Raw genomic sequence first — 25,417 nt, 5'->3', positions numbered from 1 at the left:
CCTCAAGTTCTATGTGGGTAGCACAAAGCACACAATTAAATAGCTGTTGGCTGACTAAAAATAGCTCTCCAGCAACATGTCTTGCTGTCTTTTGCCTCTTGGTTTTTGCACTAAATTATTCCCTTGGCCCAGAATTTTATTCCTTTTTTTTAAATTTCATATAGCTATGTCATAATCATCTCTCAATTATCAACCAAGATGACATTATGTTTGGATATGCTTCTTTTTTAGAAACCTCTTTCTTTGTAGGCTATTTTTAAAGCAGTTTTAAGTTCATAGCAAACTTGAGCAGAAGATAGATTTCTCAGATACTACCTCAGCCCACAAAACCTCCCCCCACAAGTTATCACCACCTACCATTTGTTAGAAATGATGACCCTACATTAATACAGCATTATCACTGAAAGTCCATGCTTTCCATTAGGGTTCATTCCTGGTACTGTATATTCTACGGGTTTAGACAAACGTATGACATGTATCCACTGTTATAGCATCACATGGAGTAGGTTCACTGCTCTGAAAACCCTCTCTGCTCTGTCTCCCTCCAGCCCCTAGTGACCACTGATCTACTATTGTCTCCTCACTTCTGCTTTTCCAGAATGTCATAGAGTTAAAATCATACAGTATATTAGCCTTTTCAAATTGGCTTCTTTCATTTAGTAATATGCAATTAAGTTTCTTCTATGTCTTTCTATGGCTTGAAAACTCATTTCTTTTTAGAACTAAATAATAAATATTCCATTTTCTGGATGTATCATACAAATGAATGGGTATTTATTTATCTATTAATTACTGAAGTGCATCTTGACATCTAAGTTTTGGCAATTATGAACAAAGTGAATATAAACATCTGCATGCAGGTTTTTATGTGGACTTAAGTTTTTAACTTCTTTGGACTGTATAGTAAGAGTATATTTACTTTTGTAAGAAACCGCCAGCCTGTCTTTCAAAGTGGCTGTATATTTTGCATTCCCACCAGCAACAAATGAAAGTACAGTTGTTCTACATCCTTAACAGCATTTGGTGTTGTCAAGTGTTCTGGATTTTGGACATTCTAATAAGTATATAGTGGTATCTAATTGTTGTTTTAATTAGCATTTCCCTGATGATATGTAGAGCATTTTCTCATAAGTTTATTTTCCATCTGTGTATCTTCTTTGGTGAGGTATCTGTTAGGTCTTTGGCCCATTTTTAAATCAGATGGTTTGTATTCTTATTGTTGAATTTTAAGACTTCATGTTATATTTTAAGATAATAGCGCTTCATCAAATATATCTTGTGGAAATATTTTCTCACAGTCTTTGGTTTGCCTTCTTATTCTCTTGACACCCTCTTTCATAAAGCAAAAGTTTTATATTTTAATGAAGTCCAGTTTAGCACTTTTTTTCTTTCATGGCTCATACGTTTGGTATTGTACCTAAAAAGTCATCACCATACCCTAGGTCATGGAGATTTTCTCCTATGTTATCTTCTAGGATTTTATAGTTTTGCATTTCATATTTATGTCTATGTTCCTCTTTCAGTTAATTTTTGTGCTGTTATAAAATCCATGTCTAGATTTTTCACATGTGGATGGATGTCTAGTTGTTACAGCATCATTTGTCGAAAAGACTATCATATTATACCCTGATAACCCAACCATTTGGATAATGCATTCTTCTAGATGAGATTAAGTGCCCTACCTTAGGCTTGCATTAATACCTATACAACCCCAATCATAGCACCCTTATATTATTGTGTGTGCCAGTTTAATGTTTGTCTTGTTCATTTTTCTATTCCCAGCTCTTATAATAGTGATTGTAATGTAGGAGGTGCTGAATAGACATTTGCTGTACTAATGTATACATGATCTGTATATTTATAGCTAGTCATGTTTCAATTATTGTTCCAAAATCATCTTTATTGGAGGAAAAATTTGTATGAAAATAGAAGCACACTCTAGAATGGCACAAAAATATTATGGTGAGCATTTTGAAGGTTTTCATGGATTTAAATTTAAACAAAATTAAACTACTTTCTGTAATTCCAACTTATTTCCTAAAATAAAACAAAGTAAACCCCAAATGCTACCACTGAGCAATAAAACAGCATCAAAAGCTAAAAACCTCTGATAATAGCAAATTTTCCATTCTCTTTTTGTCTAAGACAATATTATAATCTTAAGTGTTAAAGGTTCAATTCTGTTAACTCTTCAGAGTTACTGATGACAAAATAATTTTTGTTTTTTACTTCACAGTTTAAAGAAACTAGCAAAATGAGCATAAATGTGAATTGAGAGTTTCTGTAACTGATATGACAATGAGTAAGTAGCTTGTGAAAAATTTTTTTCTAGTTTTCATCACCTGAAGATGGGTAATAATTATTATCAATTCTTACAATAATAAAGTTTTATAAGAACTAAAGTGTGTTGTTATATAAAATTATTTATGTTATTCAAAAAAGCTAATATTTTGTTGCATCTTTGCTTTGCAGTGAGTAAAGTATTTATTTAAATTTTTAGTTACATTATTATGACTAAAAATAATTCAAACATGGAATATCTAAATGAGAGATATTCATTAAGATTCACTGTTATAACAACAGAGGCTATTTTTTAGACTATAAAACTTGATTAAAAAAAAGCAATAATACTAAACTTACTTAAGTTACTTTAAAAATGGATTTCTATACCATACATAAACTAATTTTCAAGGAATATGTTATAAAATATTCTTTCATAATACCACTCCTTTGATAAAAATTTATATATAGTAAGCATTATTTATCAATTTAATTTAATTTGGTTTGAAATACAAATAAATAGATTATGCCAAATATGCAGTCATTATTTCCCAAAGATTATACTATATCATAGAAGAAACTCAAGTTGCAAAGGATGCAGGTCTTTAGCTGATAGAAGCTGTACATGTCAAAATGATGACAGTTACATTTGTCTTAATGTACACACTGCCAGTAAAGTTTTAGGAAAATCATAGTGAACAACTGTTTATAATAAAGAGAAAATACAATAATAGGCTCAAACATAATTTTACTTTTGGCATCATTTTAATAATGTATATATAAATTCCTAACCAGACTGTTATACTTCCTATATTTAACATCCTTCACATTTTCAGCTGGATACCAGATAGCACAGCATGTTCCGATAAAACTGTTTCACATGAGCTGAGACAGGCGGAGAGAGTCCACATGGGGCATAACACTGAAACCAGATGGAGTGGCAGATGGGACTGCAGACGGGGCTCACTGAATCTATGTAAAACAACTTTACTGCTTAGTGAGATGTGGCTCCAATCTCACAAAAAACCTTCTAAAGTTTGTCCCTTTATTTCATACATGCTCATGCCTGAATAAATATTTTCAACATTTTAAATTTTGTTCCTTCAAAGTTTCTTTGGTAAATTATTTAATTAAAACATTTTCTTACACATTTTTTGACCAGATGGCAGGAAAAATCAGTTGCCCAGTGGAATACAATGTGCAGTGGAATAAAAATTGTAAAATTAATTACCTTCCTTCATTGATGAGTTCAATAAAGGCAAGTCCTGCATTCTTCTGAATAGAATTTTGCCATTCCTAAAAGGAGAAACCAAACCAGTGTCATAAAAATGAGCATGTAAAGCAAAGTAGCATCTTGTTTAAGGATCATGTTGGTGCTGTTAAAATAACTTCCATGTGATGATATTTCTAAAACTTTAAAAAAATTAACAAATGTTACTGTGCTACTCAGTTTAAAAGGTGCTATCGAATTCCCACTAAATTTCAGGCTTGATGCCCACTGAAATAGAAAGTGAGATCATAGGTACAGATCACAAATTCTCAGCACAAAGTGTCCTTCCTTCCAAAAGAGACCAAACGCCTAGTGGTTATATAAGGGTTAGAAATATTAGAATAAAAATTTTTGTCCCTGATATAGAAAATTTTCAATGAGGTTATAAAATGAAAATTAGAAATATAAACAACATATTTAGATTAATTTGAAAATGAAATGTTATAGTTATGTATGTAGTCCAAATGACTGAAAAGCATATAAAATGTATATAAATTCTTTTAATAGTAAATAAATTCTTTTAAAACTTATAAAAATAAATATTTAATATTAAAACTATATCCAAATGTTATACTCTTCCTATGACATATTTAGAATATGCTTTAAATAATTTTTGGTTATTGGTTTATCCCAGTAATTTTAATTTTGGGAGTCTTTTTTAAATGTAGCTGGTAAGTTACAATTTTTGGATTAAAATTATATCCACTTCAATAGTACTATAAGTAAATACTTCCCTAGTACATTTTATATATAAAAAAAGTCCTTATTGGTCACTTATGTCACTCATCTATAGATTTTTTTTTCTCCGTGAGTTAACAATTAAAGTGCTGGCCTCACATACCTTAAGACTCAGTGATGGCGAACCTATGACACGCGTGTCAGTAGCCATTTCTGATGACACGCGGCCGCTGAGGCAGCCGCATGCCGAGGATGAAACATTTGCTGCTCCTGAGGATGAAACACTTGCGAAATAATGTTTTTTCCTCAAAGTGACACACTACCCGAGTTATGCTCAGTTTTTTGGCGAAGTTTGACACACCAAGCTCAAAAGGTTGCCCATCACTGCCTTAAGTGGTCAGCTCCCTGCCTATGAATTCAGCTCCACAAAAAGAACAGTCTCTATGATAACCCTTCACTCTGTTCCTGATCACGTGCTCCTCTAAAGCTTATACACATTCTGTGAATAAATGTGGTCCCCAAAAGTAGGTGTTTGGTGTGTAAATATTCTCTAAGTAAATTTATGAAGAATTATAGAAGAACAACCCGCTAAACCACATTTCCCCAAGAGAGAATCAACAACTCGGGAAGAGTGATGTGGTAGCCTGGAGTCAGCAATTATTTTATAAAGAAAAAAAGAGACCTAAATGATGTCATTTTTAGCAAAGTGTTTTAGCTTCAACAACCTTTAACTAAAGTTTATCAAAATGATAAGATTGTTATTGTATTTTACAGAGCTGACTAAAATCTTTCAAATAATTTCTGTTGAAAAATTATAGGAAACTTTTTCCTACATTTTAACAAAATTACTTATTACCACCCTAGCCAGTTTGGCTCAGTGGATAGAGCATTGGCCTGCAAACTGAAAGGTCCCAGGTTCGATTGCAGTCAAGGGCACATGCCCAGGTTGTGGGCTCGATCCCCAGTGGGGGACTTGCAGGAGGCAGCTGATCCATGATTCTCTCTCATCATGGATGTTTCTATCTCTCTCTCCCTCTTCTTTCCTCTCTGAAATCAATAAAAATATATCTAAAAAAATGGCTTACTACTGTCCTCTTAAATATTTTACATATTACCATTATATAGCCTATAATTACTGCAAAAAAATAAACCAAAATGTGCCATTTTATCAGGAATACTTGACATTTACTGTGATATTAACTTAAAGAAAGAATTGATTTTTACATAACAAGAGTCATGTCACTCAGAAGAGTAGATTCTTGCAGACAATTTCTTATAGACAGTTTTCTTTATGATGCTGTTTGTACATCAAGGCTCTTTATCAGTATAAACTTCTAATATGAATAGAATTTTTAAAGAGGATATTTCACAATGTGCATTCAGGTATTACATATGCACCCCAAATTATACTGTCTAAAAGATCACAGAATAAAATGTTTTAAAAAACTCTGTTCAGATCAAACAAAACATATGTGTAAGGCATCGTCAGCCCATGAGATGCTTATCTGCAATATTTTATAGAGGAACTAGAGGCCCAGTGCACAAATTCATGCACCAGTGGGGTCCCTCGGCCTGGCCTGCGGGATCGGGACGAAACCGGCTCTCTGACATCTCCTGAGAGGTCCTGGATTGTGAGAGGGCACAGGCCAGGCCGAGGGACCCCACCAGAGGACGAGGGGTGGGTAAGAATATGGAGGTTGGCCAGCCAGGGAGGGTCCAAAGGAGGACTCCAGGGCGTATCCAGCCCTTCTCACTCAGTCCTGATGGGCCGGAGCCCAGCAGCAAGCTAACCTACCGGTCGGAGTGTCTACCCCCTGGTGGTCAGTTCACGTCATAGCAAATGGTCAACTGGTCGACTGTCTGCTCCCGGTGGTCAGTGCACATTGTAGTGAGCGGTTAAGCGGCCTTAGCATATCATTAGCATATGACCCTTTGATTGATTGAATGGACGACCAGATGACTGGGCACTTAGCATATTAGGCTTCTATTATATAGAATAGTAGAAATAAATCTGAGCTAAGCTAAAGATATTAGAGCTTATAGGATGAGAAAGCCAATGAAAGTATATGACTGCAACACTACATCCAAGAAATTAGTGTTTTAGAAAAGTAATTTGTCATTTCTGAGTGAGGGGAAATAGTAGGGAGTTGTTTTATAGGCCCTTTCAGAAGAGAGACAATAAACTCCAATTATGAACTGGGAAATGAAAATTAAGAGATATCACAAAGAAGAGATGCCAGGACTAAATGAGAAATTAGATTTAAGGGCTAAAGTAGAAGAGTGAGTCAAATAAGATTATTAAGTTTTTAACATGAATGACAGAGGGAATAGTAATATTCTTATGAACATACTAAAGAATGGTACACATTTGGGAAAAATCATAAGTTTGTCTTCAGTTTATATTTGTTGAATTTAGAATGATGATGGCATATAAAAAAGGAATGAAGAATTTGGAATTCTTTAGATAGAAATAATGACTAAGGCACAGAATTAGGCAAGTCTCCAAAGAAGAATAAACAGAAAGAAGATAAAAAAAATTCAGGCTGATTCTTGGGAACCATTCACATTTTTAAGATGGAAAAAAGGAGCAGTTGAATGGGACAAGAAACGATCTTCCAGAATTTAAGAAGAAAAGAAAAATACTATAATATTATTCAAAATAAAATAATCCACTATATACATTGGCTCAGAGAAAAAGATACAAGACCCTTTAATCATCAATATCATTCTCTTTTTATAATGATTAAAAAGTTAAATTATATTTGAATTTGTAAAATTCACATATAGTAAACCACAAACAATAATAAATATGAAAACAAAACTACAAAAAACAAAACAGATGTCATTCTAAGGAAGGGAAGGAAAAGAAAAGCTCTGGTGCTGGAGCTGGTGCTGGCAAGGCTGGCTCCAGCTCAGAATAGCAGTGTTAGAATTGGTTCTAGTTCTGGGCTCACTCTAACTTTGGCACTGATGCCAAATCTGGTGTGAGAATTGGCAATGGAGATGATGCTAGATCTGGAGCTGATACTGGCTCTGGAGCTGGAGTTGATACTAAGTTTGGAGCTGATACAACAGCTTATATTGGAGTTGGCTGTAGCTCTATAGCTGGCTCTAGCTCTATCTCTGGAGCTAGCGCAGAAGCTGGCTCTAGCTCCTAAATTCAGTCTAGGTCTGGTTCTGGAATTGGCCCTAGCCCTAAAGGTGCTACTGCAGCTGGTTCTAGTTAATGAAGGAATTACTTCTATCTCTGGAGTTGGCTCTAGTGCTACAGCTGGTTCTAGACCTGGCTCTAGTTCTAGAGCTGGCACTGTCTTTAGTTCTCAAGCCAGAGCAGGTCCCAGAGTTACATGAAGCTCGAGCTTTGGTGAGAGCTGGCTGGCTCTAGCTGTACAGGTGCTGGAGCTTGTGTCTAAGCTACTAATATCACTTTTCTTTTGAAGTCATTACCTACAGTCCTTCTGGCAACCTGATATGCAAGACAGAGATCAAGACAAAAGTAGAAGAAGGATACAAGGAATAACAACAACAAAAAAATACAACAAGAAAGGAAACCTGAAAAGGAAAGACAGTGAAGAAACAGAAAAAATAACACTGTAATTATACAGGTGATATGCAAAGTTACTGCAATTATAAAAAACAAAACTGAAGCTTTAAAAACAAAGTTAAAAACAACTCCCAGAAAACAGAAAGGTAATAAGATACAACCAAAAGATTATGAGATGCAAGGAAAACAAAAGCAATAAAGAAAAGTAGAGGATGTTCTGCTGACAGGCCAATATCCACTGAGTAGCAACTATCCCCTGATTAGGAAAAATGGATGAGAGAAAATTATCAAAGAAATTTCAAATTTTCCCCAGGAATTAAACATATGACATGAAATCTCCAGCAAGGCTAATCATCATAAAATTTCAGGACACCAGGGTTAAGGAAAAGGCTAACAGGAAAAACAATTTTAAATAAAGAATCAAGGATTAGAAGGACACTAGACTTCTCAACACCAAAACAAAAAGACAGCAAGAAAGAAAATAATACCTTCAAAATTATTAAAAGCACTAGAGGCCCGGTGCACTGGGGGGAGGGGGGGTGTCCCTCAGCCCAGCCTGCACCCTCTCCAATCTGGGACCAGTCGGGGGATGTCCGACTGCCGGACATCTTTCTCACAATCCAGGACTGCTGGCTCCCAACTGCTTGCCTGCCTGCCAGCCTGATCACCCCCTAACCACTCCCCTTCCAGCCTGCTTGACACCTAACTGCTCCCCTGCTGGCCCGATCACCCCCAACTGCCCTCCCCTGCTGGCCCGATCGCCCCCAATTGCCCTCCCCTGCAGGCCTGGTTGCCCCCAACTGCCCTCCCCTGCAGGCCTGGTCCTCCCCAACTGCCCTCCCCTGCAGGCTTTGTCCCCCTGAACTGCCCTCCCCCACAGGCATGGTACCCCCAACTGCCCTCCCCTGCAGGCCTGTTACCCCCCAAGTGCCCTCCCCTGCAGGCCTGTTACCCCCCAACTGCCCTCCCATGCTGGCCCAGTCACCACTAAGTGCCCTCCCTTGCCAGGCTGGTCGCCCCTAACTGCCCTCCCCTGCAGGCCTGGGTCCTCCCCAACTGTCCTCCCCTGCAGGCCTCGTTGCCCCCAACTGCCCTCCTCTGCCGGCCAGGTCACCCCTAACTGCCCTCCCCTGCAGGCCTGGTCCCTCCCAACTGCCCTCCCCTGCAGGCCTGGTCTCTCCCAACTGCCTTCCCCTGCTGGCCTGATCACCCACAACTGCCCTCCCCTGCTGGCCATCCTGTGGCAGCCATCTTGTGTTCACATGGGGGTGGCCATCTTTGACCCCATGGGGGCGGCCATCTTGTGTCTTGGAGTGATGGTCAATTTGCATATTATCTCTTTATTATATAGGATACTGATTAATAACATGGGAAAGAGTTAAAAGAATGCAAAGTAGCCGCCTCAACTAAATGTGCATCAGGGGTGAAGTAGGGTTCTGATTTTTGTTTTGCTTTGTTATGTCTTTAAACTATCTACACAAATTTTAAAATTATTTCAAAATTAAACTTTTTCTTTTGTAATAGTGTAACAAAAGTATTACAAAATAACAGTTTCTTTAAAGAACCAGGAGACTTGTATGGCATGCAGACTAATAGACTGTCAAGAAGGAAATAGTTGCCCTAACTGGTTTGGCTCAGTGGATAGAGCATCAGCCTGTGGACTGAAAGGTCCCAGGTTCGATTCCGGTCAAGGGCATGTACCTTGGTTGTGGGCACATCTCCAGTGGGGGATGTGCAGGAGGCAGCTGATTGATGTTTCTCTCTCATCGATGTTTCTAACTCTCTATCCCTCTCCCTTCCTCTCTGTAAAAAATCAATAAAATATATTTTAAAAAAAGAAGGAAATAGTTAATTTTATCAGATTACAAAGAAGTTTTGAATATGGAAGACTTATCAAAAATTATATGTGGAAATTTATTGCAATGCATGTATTTTTTCCTCCTGAATTGATTTTTATGGATTAGCAGGCAATATAATTCTTTAATTTGTTTGATGAGAATGCCACTGACAGGCTTTGTATTTGAATTAACTATCCTCCTCAAAGGCCTGAAGTTAGAGTTGCTATTTTCTCGAAGTTTCCTACCTTAAAAAGAGGGCTGAGGTCTTCTTGCCCAAGAGAAATTTCCTGAATCTTTCTGTGCTGGTGGGACTGTGTCCTTTTTCATTTTATTCTCTAAATTTTGCATATCAGGCATTAGAAACCTATCATTACTTTTGCTTGTATATTGTTACATGGTTAATTTTTCCACGTGTGAAAAATGTTAGGTATGATGAGGACGCAGGAGAGGTCCTGGGATTTGGTAGCTAGAATTCAGTAGATGAAAGTCTGATTGAACTGGGTTGATGAATGAAAGGTAATTAAAGCAAAGAGTATAGTAACTAGAAATATACTCTTTCAAAAAATTTTGCAGTTAAAGCTAAGAAAAAATTTGGCAGGAGTTTGAAAGATAGCTTCTTGTTTTTATGATGAAGAGAAAAATGTGGTTTTATATCCTATATCCTATTATAATTTTCATTGTTACCACCTGCTGAAACTAAGCCGTATAAGTAATACTCAATAAATATTATTAATGACTTATTGGGTAAGCTGCATTCACATGCAATTCCCCATTGTTATTATTAGAGACTAGAGGCCCAGTGCATGAATTCGTGCACCACTTGGCGTGGCCTGCGGGATCAGGCCGAAACCGGCTCTCCAACATCCCCCGAGGGGTCCCAAATTGCGAGGGTACAACCAGACCTAGGGACCCCACTGGTGCATGATCGGGGCTGGGGAGGGGCGTGGGAGGTTGGCCAGCCAGGGAGGGACTGCAGGAGGGCTCAAGGGCATGTCCAGGCCCTCTAACTCAGTCCCAATGGGCCAGAGCCCAGCAGCAAACTAACCTATTGGTTGGAGCGTCTGCCCCCTAGTGGTCAGTGCACATCATAGCGACTGGTCGACTGTCTGCTCCCTGGTGGTCAGTGCATGTCACTGTGAGCAGTTGAGCAGCCTTAGCATATCATTAGCATATTATACTTTGATTGGTGAAATGGATGACCAGACGACTGGACACTTAGCATATTAGGCTTTTATTATCTAGGATATAAAGCTATGTGACAGGTAATGTAATCTTTTAAAATATATACAACCCATGGACACAGACAATAGTGGGCCTAGGGAGGGGATGGGAGTGGGAAGGAGGAGGTCAATAGGGAAAAAGTGGGGGACATCTATAATACTATAAAAATGAAGATAATTTTTTAAAAATGTCCCTGTTAAGGATGCTCCTAACTAACCTAACACAGAGTTTCTTCTGTGAAAGCACAGACCAAGTGGGTTCTTTTTCTGTGAAGACATGAAAAAGCAATGCTGATTACAAAAAGAAAAAAGCTCTCTCTCTCTCTCTCTCTCTCTCTCTCTCTCTCTCTCTCTCTCTCTCTCTCTCTCTCTCCTCTCTCTCTCTCTCTCTCCTCTTTCTTTCCCTCTCTCTTTCTGTCTCAGACATTTTCTGTTCTTCTCCAAACCTTTACAGGATATTTAAGAGGCTGCCTAACTACCTACCTCTTCTGCTACCTCTGATTGTCCCGATCTTCTGTCCCCAGACATGAGTAAATCTCAAATACTTATCTGATACAGGATTTTCAAACAACATACGCTGAAATACCAATTTTCCAATATAGGAGTTCAACACTAATTTGCTTAATGATATTTTTCCATATGTCTGCAACCTCAGTTTACTCTTTATATGTTTTATGTGCACATAATAGGATTAGACTTTAGGTACTGCATCTTTGAACAAAGAGCCATATTTTACTCATCTGTGATAACTGTAGGGGCAGAAGAAATAGATGATATAATTTTCAGAGACTATACTACAGCATTAAGGCAACAAGACTTTAATTCTAGAAGGTTAGTGACACTGGATGAAAAACAAAGAAAAATATCCTTATGTCTAAAATTTAATGAATATTATACTCCCTGGTATAGTTTTTTCAATTTCTATTACTTATTTGCTTGACAAACATAAATGTTTTTCTGTGACACAGAAGCCTACTGAGTCATGCATCCCTGTGCTATGGTTGGAAGCACCAGACTAGCTCTGCAGGCCTTGACCCAAGGAGGAGCCACAGTGTATTCTACCTAAGATCAGAGTGTAATTTAGTTTTGAATGTTTTTTAAAGTTTCTCATCAACTATAATAACCAATTTACACAACTTCAATGTGTCAAGGCCATCTCTGTTAAAATATGAACAACTCGTAAGGTCACAAAAATGGTGCCAATTGCCTTTCCTTAAGAAAGAGGTTTGTGAAAGCTTTTGTTTTTGAAATTGTTATAGGAGATATGAAAATCTCAGGCAAGAGATAAACTAATGCCCTGGACAAACTCATACCCCTAGTGTCCAAGAGAAAAAAAGCCAAGTAATTTAATTCACGATTATAAGCAATAAAAGAATATAGTTAAATATGAATTTAAAATATAAGAACAAAGAATGTTTGTGCTTATGGTGGGTTGTATGGGTTACAGTTTGTATCAGCCCTTCAACCCCTCCTGTTACCCGCTGTGTCCCAGGGGGATACTTCAGTAGAGGAGCTGGAGAAGTGAGGATTTAAGCCACACAAGTAGCAATAAAACTATACATTTTAAACATGAGTTTTCACCAGCTGTTTTCTGAGAGTTAGCATAAGACATTTACTTAAGTCTTTAATTATTTTGGTGAATTTTAAAGAAATTTATTTCATATGGCAATAAAGAAAATACAAGTTTATTTCTTTCAACTAATGAAGAAAATTTTAAATGAGAAAGAGAAAAAGGGAGGACAAAATATTCCTCACAAGTATATTTTTCCCCACAGAACATGTCAGGATTGAATGTGTTTTTTAAATCTTGTTTAAAGATTTATGAATGACAGTTGTGAAAGTAGCACAACTTTTGGGGGGCATTTAGATGAAAATCCAATCTCTTTACATCCTTGGTAAAATATGGTACACAGAATCGAGCAGTCAACAAATATTAATAAGTGCAAAGGAAAAAAAGTGGAATGGGAAAAATAGTATCCTATAGGAAAAAAGGAACTAGCACATTCTTCAGTCATCCCAAGCTATAGATTAATTTTTTATTCTTTACTCCTATGGAAAAGGGCAATACTAAGAGTTCATGCTAGCTAAGTAATAAATCTTTAAGTGTGTCAATGAAATAACTTTAAAACTTTGGAAATGGGAAATAGGATCAAGCTAGAATCATTATTTCTTCCGCACTTAATATTTTGTATTTTTATTAATCAGAGAACATTCCCTCTTAAATATAATTATTTATATTTTGTAGTGATCTACTTATACATATGTCCTCCCACTAGATCATAAACTCCTTAATGAAAGGAAGGATCTTGTTTTATTTAACTATGTATACCCAGTAAGTAGCAAGTGACTGGCATACTGTATGTTCTCAGTAATTTTTGTTGTTGAATGATTTAATCCTCACAAATCTATGAAATCACTTAAATCTGTGGTTCCCAATTTTGCCTGAACAAAAGAATCAACAGGGGAGTTGTTAAAATGTACTAATTATATCAGAAAAATATCTAAGAATAGGGCTCAGGAACCAGTATTATTTTAAAGCTTCCCAAATAATTTTAATGTGAAGATAGTGTTCAAAACCACTGATCTAGGTCATTTCTCCTTCTAGATAAGCCTGCACTCATAAAATCCCAAAGTACCTAAAGCTGGGTAATATAGTTGTCATAAAGTGATGTGTATATTTTCCTAAAAATTGTTCAATTAAACTTCCTTTGTAAAATAGTATACTATTGAATTATAATTACATCAAAATTTATGTCATAATTATTAAAATATACACATCTCTAAACTAAGGCCATTCTTAAGATCCTTTGAAACACTAACATGGTATTTGATTATGATAAATGGTATTTTTGTAAGACTGAACATGTTAGCTTATAATGAATGTATTAAAATGTGAGTAATGAATTAGGTTAGGCAATGATTATATTCTTTTACACTGAAGCAATTTTGGTTTTGTCTTCTTAAATGCACATCATTGTGATTCTAGGAGTTTCAAAAATAATTTGGGAAAATACTGAAAAGGGAGAAATGTAAAACTTTGTGACAACCAAAGTACAAAGCATAGAGGAGTTTTGAATATTTGTTTGCTGTGGTTCCTCAGGTATAAAGTACCATGAGAATTAACAAATGGGATAGCTACACAGGGAATAAATACTTTAATTACCGTCCTAACTCGCTAACAATTCTCTTAAATGTAGGCTTAGAGAAATTACTTAAAACAATGAAAAGGCATACATGAGAATGTATACAAGGAGATAAAAATAATTGATTGTCATTTTAATAAAGATAATTGCTTGGCAATGACAGCAAAAAAAGTATTATTTTAAAATCTTATCTACAAATCATTCCAGAACATCTTCTGCCATTTCAGAAAACACACACAGACACACACACAAACTCACCCCACTATTAAAGAAAATGAACAGCCATAAGAAAAGAAAGGTTACACATAGGCATTGAATTCTTATCTTCACAAGGAAACATACTAAACTGGGTTTAAATATCTGCAGAGAACTGCCAAGGCTTTAGACAGTTTTGTCACAATTCTTTAACTCTTCTACATGGATGCATAAAATTTCCTAAGGATGAAGGACTTTTTCAGAGAACTGGATATCAAGTTAAGGATCCTTTGAAATGAAAAACTTTGAAGACAAATAAGTTCCAGAAGGATGACAATGAAATCCCGATGTTCTCTTCACAATCTTGTTATGGTAGTTAGACGACCTAGTAGAAATCTCAGATCCAGGATGTAATATCTTTTTTCCCTACAGTTTTTCCTCCTCTATGGCAGCTAATGCACATTCCTCATTCCCTTTTGCTTTGTATAAAATTAAAAAAAAAATTAGTATCCTTGGAGACTCAATCCATGTCAAAATTTTTCAAAATATGAAAAATATTTCAAGGTAAAAATAAAAGGTAAAATTGAGATCTTAAATCTTCTGGAACTCCAGAACTGGTTTTTTACTTCCTGTATCCTAATGTCTACTTATCTTAAACTGCCTCTAAAATAAGTAGATATGTTCTGCAAAATTTTTCATAATGAATGCTCATTTAAACTGGCAAGCTTATAAATTCTGTGCAATAAGTTAGAAAAGTTAATAAGTACATGGGCTAAAGCAAAAATATATTATATAGAAAGACAAACAGATGAGTAATGCCATATATATATATATATATATATATATATATATATATATATATATAGATGCAGATATAAAATAAACTAAGAACATATGCAAGTATTCAAAGTATCTTTTCTCATCTTTTTAAAATTTTAAATCTTTATTGTTGAGAGTATTACAGATGCCCTTCATTTTTACTCCCATTGCCTCCTCCACCCAGGCTTTCACCACCCTTTTGTCTGTGTCCATAGGTAATGCATATCTATAATAATAAAGTATAATATGCTAATTAGACCGAACAGCTGAACAACCTTCCGGAGGAAGCCTCGGCTGCGAGGGCCGAGGCCCTTGCATGAATTTTGTGCATCGGGCCTCTAGTATGCATATAAGATCTTTCACTAATCTCCTCCCACCCTCACCCCCCATTCCCCTTTCCCTCTGAGATTTGTCAGTCTGTTCCAAGTTTTCATGCCTCTGATTCTATTTTATTCATTAGATTCCTTGTTTATTTTGATTTTTAGATTCAACTGTTGATAGATATGTATATATTGCCATTTTATTGTTTATATTTTTAATCTTTTTTTTTTCTTCTTCTTCTTCTTCCTGTTCTTAAAGAATACCCTTCAACATTTCATGTAATACTGGTTTGGTGGTGATGAACTCCTTTAGCTTTTTCTTGTCTGTGAGGCTCTTTATCTGACCTTCAATTAAAAATGATAGCTTTTCTGGGTAATCTTGTTTGTAGGTTCTTGCTATTCATCACTTTGAATATCTCTTGCCACTCCCTTCTGGCCTGCAAAGTTTCTGTTAAGAAATCAGCTGACAATCGTATGGGTGCTCCCTTGTAGGTAATTAACTGTTTTTCTCTTGCTGCTTGTAAGATTCTCTCTTTGTCTTTTGCCCTTGGCATTTTAATTATGATGTGTCTTGGTGTGGTCCTCTTTGGATTCCTTTTGTTTGGGGTTCTGTGCGCTTCCTGGACTTATAAGTCTATTTCTTTCACCAGGTGGGGGAAGTTTTCAGTCATTATTTCTTCAAATAAATTTTCAGTATCTGGCCCTCTCTCTTCTTCTTCTGGCACCCCCATAATAAAAATGTTGGTAGACTTGAAGTTGTCCCAGAGGCTCCTTACACTACCATCTTCATATATTTGGGTTCTTTTTCCTTTTTGCTCTTCTTACTGGGTGTTTTTTGCTTCCTCATATTCCAAATTGTTGACTTGATTCTTGGAATCTTCTACTCTACTGTTGAATCCCTGTAAATTATTCTTTATTTCAGTTAGTGTAAGCTTAATTTCTGACTGTTCCTTTTTCATGTCTTGGACATTCTCACTAAGATCCTTGAAAATCTCACTAAGTCCCTTGAGTAACTTTATAACCAGGGTTTTGAACTCCTGGTTATAGACATTTCTGTCATTCAGAAATTCTGTATGCAGTAGTTTGCTTGCTTCTATTTTTTCATTTGTGACATGTCTCTTGGTCTGCATTTTGGCTGTTTCCCTGTGTTTGTTTCTATGTATTAGATAGAGATGCTATGTCTCCTGGAGTTGTTAAGAGTGGCCTTGTATATTAGGTGTCCTGTAGGGCCCAGTGGCCCAGCCTCCCCAGTCACCTGAGCTGGGCACTCTAGGTGCACCCCTGTGTGGCCTTGTGTGCATATTTGTGTTGTAGTTGAGCCTTGACTACTTTTGGTGTCACCTCCTGGCCAATTGGCTGTGTGGACCAGCTGCGACTATAGTAGGAGAGATGTGCAGGAAACACCCATATGGAGCAGTACTTGCTTTAGTGGGGCTTTGGTGCTCGCTGAGTCTGCTCCTTGATTGTGTCACTTATGGATGTGTAGAGTTGTAATCTGGTATGGTCTGAAGCTGTCCATCAGGTACATTGGGTCTAGGGCTTCCAGGCAGGACCTACAGAGAGATCTGCACATGACTGCTATTTGTATTGGGTTTGGAAGTGCCCAGGTGAGGTCCAGCTGTAAAGCAAAGGAGGCTGGTACTAGTGTCAGGTCTTGGGCCTTTTTATTGATAGTTTTTGGTGACACCTTGTTTGCAGCTTGTTTGAGAGATTTTAGGAAAGTCTGAAGCCTGAGCCAGTAGTGCATTCATATGGATAAGCTGCTGCAAAAAGCTTGGGTGGGACTGCAAATTGGATGGAGCAGGGTCTCAGGGAATCCCCAGGTCAGAGAAAACTGTGAGCCAGGCTGATGAAGACTCAGATATGGCTCCAGTCAGCCCAGGTCTCTAGCATCCTCTATGTCACTCAACCACAATCCCTGCAGGTTTTTACAGCCAAAAGTTATAGGGACTTCTCTTCCCAGCTCTGGAAACCTGGGCTGGGGGTCTAGTGTGGGGGTGGGTACCCTACCTCCTCAGGGGCAGGGATGATCTCCCTCCCAATTAAAAAAAACCTGCACATGTGGGTATCAGACCAGGCCGTCCAGCACTTCTCCTCTCCTACCAGTCTCAATGTGCTTTCATCTTTACTTCTTTAGTTGTAGGACTTCCATTCAGCCAGCTTTCAGGTGGTTTTGAATGATGACTGTTCTGTATATTAGTTGTAAATTTGATGTGGTTGTGGGAGGTGGCGAGTAAATGCTTTTACCTCTCCCCCCATCATGGTTTTCCTCTCTTTTCTCATTTTTATTGTTTATTTTTTATGAACATCTTACTAATAGCATGACAGGAAAAACTGAATGTAAAAAACGAATAATAATTATAAGTTCAAAAAGATTACTGATATGAAAGTCAATCATAGAAAAACCATTAGGAAATATGCAAATATATCTAGTTGGTTACTAAAAGAAAACTTGGTGTATCACATAAATATAAAGAGGATTCCCAGGCCTTAGCTGGTCTTGCTCAGTGGATAGAGCCTCCAACCATAGACTGAAGAGTACCTGCTTCGATTCCAGTCAAGGGCATGTACCTCGGTTGCAGGCTCTATCCTTGGCCCTGGTCATGGCACGTGTGGGAGGCAACCAATCGATGTGTCTCTCTCACATACATGTTTCTCTTTATCTGTCTCTCACCCTCCCTCCCACTCTCTCTAAAAAAAAAAAAAAATCAATGGAAAAATATACTCTGGTGAGGATTAACAACAACAAAAAGGATTTCCAGGATCTCAGTAGATTACTAAATTATGCAAATAAATTTAAAATACACACACACACACACACACACACACACACACACACACACATATATATATATATATATATATATATATATATATATATATCCATCCATATACATGAGATAATAAGGACTTATATTAAGTTAAGTAGGATACCAAAGCACAGGTAACAATAACAAAAACAGATAAATGGGACATTATTAAAATTAAAAACTTTTGTGCAAAAACACTACATCAAGAAAATGAAAATAACCCACAGAATGGGAGACAATCTCTTCATATCATATACTTGATAAGGGTTTAATAATTAGGATAAATTAAAAACATGTACAACTCAACAGTAAAAACCCAATTTAAAAATTGGGAATAACTGGGATAGACAGTTCTCCAAATAAAACATTCACATGGCCAATACATTAGAAGATGCAATATTAGTCTTATGGAAATACACATCAAAACCAGAAGACATCACTTCACACTTACTAGGATGACTAAAATGAAAAACAACAGCAACCCCAATTTAAAAAAGAAAAAAAAAGAGGTGTTGGAGATGATATGAAATAATTAGAAAACATGTCCATTCCTCATGAAGATGTAAAATGGGGCAACTGTTGTGGAAGACTGATTGGCAAATCCTTGAAAAGTTAAAGAATTAGCACATGATTCAGAAATTCCATTCCTAGGCATAAGCCTAAAAAAATTGATAATATAAACTCAAATAGATCCTTGTAGGCCAATGTTAATAGCAGCATTATTACAATGGTCAAAAAGTAAAAACAGCCTGTGTCTATCAAAAGATTAATGGATATATAAAATATAGAACTTTACAAAGAATAGAATACTATTCAACCATAAAAGGAATGAAGTTCTGATACATGTTACAGGAATTAACCTTGAAAATATGTTAAGAAAAATAAACCAGACACAAAGGACAAATATGGTATGATTTCACTTTTATCAAATACTGATAATAGCAAATCACAGAGAAAATGTGAATTAGAGAATTTCGGGGAGGGACATATAGAGAATAACTGCTTAGTGGGTACAGAGTTTTTGTTTGGGGTGTTAAAATTTTTGGAAATAAATAAGGGTGGTGATTATATAACATTGTGAATGTAATTAATGCCACTGAATTAATGCCACTTAAAAGTGGTTAAGCACTAGCCAGTTTTGCTCGTGGTTAGAGTGTCAGCCGTTGACTGAAGGGTCGTGAATTTAATTCTTGTCAAGGGCACTTACCTCAGTTGCAAGCTGGAACCCTGACCCCAGGTCTGGTGTGTAAGGAAGGCAACCAATCCATGTGTCTCTCTAACATTGATGTTTCTCTCTCTCTCTCTCTCTCTCTCTCTCTCTCTCTCTCTCTCTCTCTCTCTCTCTCTCTCCATCCCTCTAAAATTCAATGGAAAAATTATCCTCAGGTGAGGATTAACAAAACAAAAAAATGGTTACAATGGCACTTTTAAAAAATATCTATTTTACCACAATTTTAAAAAATAATCAAATAATATTGAGGACTGTTTTTCTTTTACTCATGAATTAACTCAATAAGTAATTAATAAATATCTATACTATGTGCTGAACATTGTTCTAGGTGTGGATGACACAATAATGAGCAAAACAGAAGACATCATTGTCAAAAGAAAAATAAACTTTGTTATGGTGTAAATGTGTAGCATAATTTTAAAAAATATCAATAAAATGACCTTGGAAGACTTAAGGTTTTTGTGCTATCCTTAAGTAGTTTTTCCTTTTGGATAGTTTTAAATAAACATTCTATGAAAATGCTCTCAATAAATGTTAAATAAATATGGTGACGAGACTATATAATACTTATTTTCTTTATTGGCTGAATAGAATTGTTTAAAAAGAGAGGATATATTGGATATGATACTTATTCTAAAAGAAATTCCAATGTAATAAGAAAATCATGCCTTTATCACCTATAAGGTTATCCAATTAAAACATGTAAACATGTACAAGTACATATATTTACATCTAGATATATGTACTTTAAATTCTAGGGGGAATGATGGAGTGAGTAGAACCATCCTATATAATAAAAGCCCAATATGCAAAAGACCAAATGGCAAAACAACTGAACCAAACAACCAGTCGCTGTGACATGCGCTGACCACTAGGGGGCACACATGGAACATGGCAGGTGTTGGCAGTAGGCAGCAGAGTGTGGAACATGGTGGGTGTCTGCCATGCCGGGATGGTGGAGCAGGTGAGCGGGGGCACCAGACCAAGGTGGGGCGCCAGTCGCTGTCATTGGAGCGAGCCTCTGGTGGTTACTGAAAATGCTTTGCTCCCATGTGCCGCAGTCCCGCCGCATGCTTGCACCTGCTGCTGGTGCTAGCCCCGCTCATACCCGCTGCTGGCGCCAGAGCTGCCACTCACAACCACTGCCGGCGCCCGGCACCGGCCCTGATCACTCAGCACCGTCAGTGGGTGTGAGCTGCAGCTGCCGGCCCCAATTGCCCCTGAGGGCTTCTCCACCTCCCCCTGCTCCTGAGGGGTGATCCAGGTAGCAGCCGCCTCTCACACCCACTGATGGCATCAGTCCCACTCACACCCGCAGCTGGCGTGGGCCCTAATCGCTCAGTGCCATCAGCAGGTGCGAGCAGGGCCAGCACTGTCAGCACATGGGAGTAGACAGGGGACCAGGGCTATGGTGGGCGGGGCCAGGTGGAGGCGCAGAGGATGGCCGAGACCTGCCTCTGTGCCCACTGCAGCCTCGCGGCCCACAGTTCCTTTCAAGGTGCGCAAATTCATGCACTGGGCCCCTAGTATAATAATAAGCCAGAGAAGCTTCATGAAAAAAAGAGTTTGAAATAACTGGGAAGACATGAAGTAAAAGTAATGATCCTGTATTTTGATAGAGGTGGTAATTACATCAATATAATGAAATTGCATTGATCTCTAGATGCACACACGAATGAATTTCAAAATATTGGAAGCTGAATAATGTCTTCAGTCTAGTTAACAGTATTTTACCAATATCAATATCGGTTTTGATACTGTATCATATTTATGTAAGATAGCATTATTTGAGGAAGACTATTATTTTTAAAATTTCTTGTGAATCTATAATCATTTAAACAACAAAACCACAGAAAACATGATCATGAGGAAATTTGCAGTTGAAGAAAAGGAGGACACCAAAGTTACTCATTATATGAAAGCTAGTAAAAATAAAGTATGTTGAAACATACATAGGACAAAGAAAAAAAATCTATCAAAAAAACAAGAGAATATACATTCCCTTGTCCTAATAATATATATATAATAGTTGTAGGACTGTGAAATATACAGGGTGTCCCAAAATATTTATACACACTGTAATAGCTGATACCTCAATTTTGAAAATGAAATGTATTTTACTAAACATTGCCTTTATGCCAGGCTGGAGTGGCTCCATGGTTGAGCGTTGACCTATGAACCAGGAGGTCAAGGTTCGATTCCAGGTCAGGGCACATGCCTAGGTTGCAGGCTCGATCCCTAGTGTGGGGTGTGTAGAAGGCAGCCAATCAATGATTCTCTCTCATCATTGATGTGTCTATATCTCTCTCCCTTCCTCTCTGAAATCAATAAATATATATTTTTGAAAAATAAATAAGCACTGCCTTTAAAATTATTCAAAATGTATGTATACATTTGGGACACCCCATATAAACATTGTTTACACTATTTTTCAAAGTTGTTATAATGTACCCAAAGAATTTATATAATATAAATGTGGAAAAATAAAATTGAGGAGAAACAAACCAAAATAGCTGGGAAGAAGGAAAGGGGAGGATATTGTGGCAAAGTATAGAAAAGGCTTTTCGGTCAGGGAGGTGGTCTGTCAGTGATGCTGGGAAATCTAAACCTTTAGAATATGCTACATTCCTCCTTTACCACAGAAACTATAGCACTCTTTAGGATTAACCTACAAGTGGCCAAGGCTTACTGATTTCTTCTTGTCCCAATTTTAGTAGAATTATGAGAATTCAGACATTAGAATAGGACTGTCATTTCTCATTTTTATATTTAACCCTTGTCACACAGATGAACTCAGAACTACTGTTCATCCATCATTTTCCTTCTTTGTTTATACTTTGGGTTGAATATGACCTCATTAATATACCAGAATGAAAGTGTTAGATCACATACATTATAGGTTGCTTAGAAAAATATTTTATAACATAAAAGTGACTGACACAAAATTTATTATACCTCCTAACTTCTCCAGTTGAAGTAAAAGAAATCAACAATAGAAGACCTCATGTAAATGATAAATAATAATTTGAATTTTATGCTTTTTACATCTTTGATTAAATTTTCATAGAGGGATGCTGTAGCTAATAAATAGCTGAGTCTACCCTCCTATTAGATTTGTTCAGTAGGCATTCTCCCCAAGATATAATAAATAGAATTTTTCTGATTATTTAATCTTATAACCTCTTTTTTCCCTCCAAAATGTCTATATTTTCTTGGATAATCCTATATAATAAAAGCCTAATATGCAAATTGACCAAATGGGGAAATGACTGGTCGCTATGACATGCACTGACCACCAGAGGGCAGACGCTCAATGCAGGATCTGCCCCAGCCTGCATGCCCCAGGACAGCCAAGGCACGTGCCAGCAGGGCGACCCCCCTCCCCACATCGCCCACCAGTCACCCAACAGATGGGCCCTGAATGTTGGCCAGGCGTAGGAACCCTACCCATGCATGAATTTCGTGCACCAGGCCTCTAGTACCTAATAATTTAAAATCATTATTATGACCCAAGTTGAAAATGATATTTATTCATCACCACATTTTCAATCTTCAGCTTAACTTTTATTTATACTTTGGGATGTTACAAACTTTATGGCAATAGAGATGATACAATCATTGCAACTCCAAAATTTTAAGTGCCCATTGTGTTCCTTTAACTTTGATATGATATTATACCACAGATGAGAGTTGGGGTCAGGCATCTTCCAGAGAAAAAGGCAGGAACTTGTTAGATATTCAGGAATGAAACTTTATCTTCATTCCTTCTAAAAATAGAGGCATGACTATGAAGGCAAAACCCACAAAACACTCAATACTATTCACAAGTTAGAAATTTCTTATTAACTTCAATTCTGTCCTACTAATACACTACAATATTTTATACTAAAAACTAGAGGCCTGGTGCACAAAATTCGTGCACAGGATGGGGGTGGGGTCCCTCAGCCCGGCCTGCATCCTCTCCAATCGGGATGCTTAAACCAGCAGTCGGACATCCCTCCTGCAATCCAGGACTGCTGGCTCCTAACTGCTCACCTGCCTGCCTGCCTGATGGCCCCTAACCCCTCTGCCTGCCTGCCTGATCGCCCCTAATTGCCTCTGCCTGCCTGCCTGATCGCCCCTAACCACCTTTGCCTGCCTGCCTGATGCCCCTAACCGCCTCTTCCTGTGGGCCTGATCGCCCCTAACCACTCTCCCCTGCCAGCTTGATTGCCCCTAACAGCTCTCCCCTGCCAACCTGATTGCCCCTAACCACCTCTGCCTCGGCACCACCATCGTGGCTTTGTCCAGAAGGACATCGGGAGACGTCTGGTCTATACGGTCTAATTAGCATATTACTCTATTATTAGTATAGATACCCTCAAGGAAAGTATTGTTTCATGCATACCCTGGAAATGGGTAATTCCCCACATAACCAAACAAGCCCAAATAAATATAATCTGGTTACTTAATTTCTGATGTGCCTCCAATGATTCTGGTCACTGGTCTGAGCACATACAGGTTCACTTGTCTCCAGACCTTTGTTCAGACTATTTCCTAAGACTGAACCTCCTTCCCTACTAGTGTTGATAGAATGCCTATTAGCTTTAAGGGGTCTCTCTTTAGACTATCTCAGTAAAACCTTCCACAAAATCTTATTCTTGGTTTACAGCATCATTGTTTGAAACCATACATATATAGAATTTAATTATATTCAATTTAATATACCATGCCACAGTTTTTTTCTTTATTGATTTTAAATTGAGCTACATAATGGGCAACTTTGTAGATGAACACTAGACTCATTAAGAAATAGAAGAATATATTAATAAATCTTTAGTAACCATCATAATGCTATAAAAAGTCACAAAATAATTACATAATTAAACGTGATATAACTTCATGATAAATAGGATTTACTTCCAAAGATGCTTTAAAAAATAATCTAGTCCATTCCTAATTTTCTTACACTCATAATCTTATTATATACCCCCAAAATCTTTTCAATACTGAGTACTCATGAGTGAATAGTCCTTAGTAGACCATCATATTCATCTTATCTGTGTCTTTGTACTTCAATGTTAGATTTATTATAATTAGATGAAAAGTATGACTTTCTGCTTCATACCATCTGACTAAACTGTATCATATTGAAGAAAAATGAAAAATTTAAATGTTCAAAGGCCAAATCATTTGAAAAAGGAAGAGTGCTCTTCAGTTGTGGTTCGTTTTTAAGTGCTGGGTTATGGCCTTCATCACATCCGTGAAGTCACTAAAATCCTTTTTTAAGTATATAAAGTATTTAGAAAAGAAGAAAGGCAAACAAAACCACAAAATAATTCATGTTAATAACTTCATACACAGATCCTAGCAAGGCTGACTTCTGCTTTATGTCACTTATCCATGTTTGGGTTTTTAATGAGACTAAAAATAATTTATTAAGCTTACATTTGCTTAATCAGTGCTTCAAGTCAGCAAGTACTTAAATACTGAGAGACATTATTTTTTACATAAAAGTTTCTCAACTTATAAAACATTTTCTATTGACAGATAAGGCACAGAAAAATGCTAATGACATCTGCTAAGCTTTACTTATGAAAACTTAAAGAAATCCTATGGGATAACATCACTCCATTTTTCTTGGAGTACCACTGATGGAGACTTCCTTAAAAAGTCTGGAAATAATTAGAAACTATTACAGTACCTAGAAAAGTTTACTTGAAAACTAAATCTGCTATTCATCAAAGAACACAATACAATCAGAACACAATATAAAATAAGGTACACATATAGGATAATCCTGATTTTAAAAACTTAAAACAAGTTTAGAGAAGACAGCATTAGACCAGTGATATACTGAAGAACTCTGTAGAAAACGTCATATTTAAATTATTAAACAATGATTTTTTTCAAGATAACATCTATTTTAATTTTTTTACTTGTTTATTTTACAAATGACAGAAAATCATTTTTCAAAAGATGCTAAGTGCAATTTTAATATAAATTAAAAGAGAATAAGAATAGTCAATTATTAATATTATCCAAAACACAGTAAAAAATGTTTTGGGTATTTCTGGAAAAATAAATGCA

General features: G+C 36.9%; 1 protein-coding gene across 5 annotated transcripts in view; it reads right to left on the bottom strand.

The window, feature by feature from the left end:
- NBEA (neurobeachin) overlaps positions 1-25,417 on the bottom strand; it is an 873,840-nt gene that overhangs the window by 407,534 nt on the left and 440,889 nt on the right. For all 5 annotated transcript variants that reach the window (XM_079778900.1, XM_079778901.1, XM_079778902.1 and 2 more), the window contains one exon: positions 3,512-3,576. In XM_079778900.1, coding sequence (XP_079635026.1) covers positions 3,512-3,576 — 65 coding nt within the window. The remainder of the gene's footprint in view (positions 1-3,511; positions 3,577-25,417) is intronic.

Source organism: Cnephaeus nilssonii, assembly GCF_951640355.1.
Source record: "Cnephaeus nilssonii genome assembly, chromosome: 8".
Classification (NCBI taxonomy): Eukaryota; Metazoa; Chordata; class Mammalia; order Chiroptera; family Vespertilionidae; genus Cnephaeus; species Cnephaeus nilssonii.
This window is presented reverse-complemented; position numbering and strand designations above follow the sequence as displayed.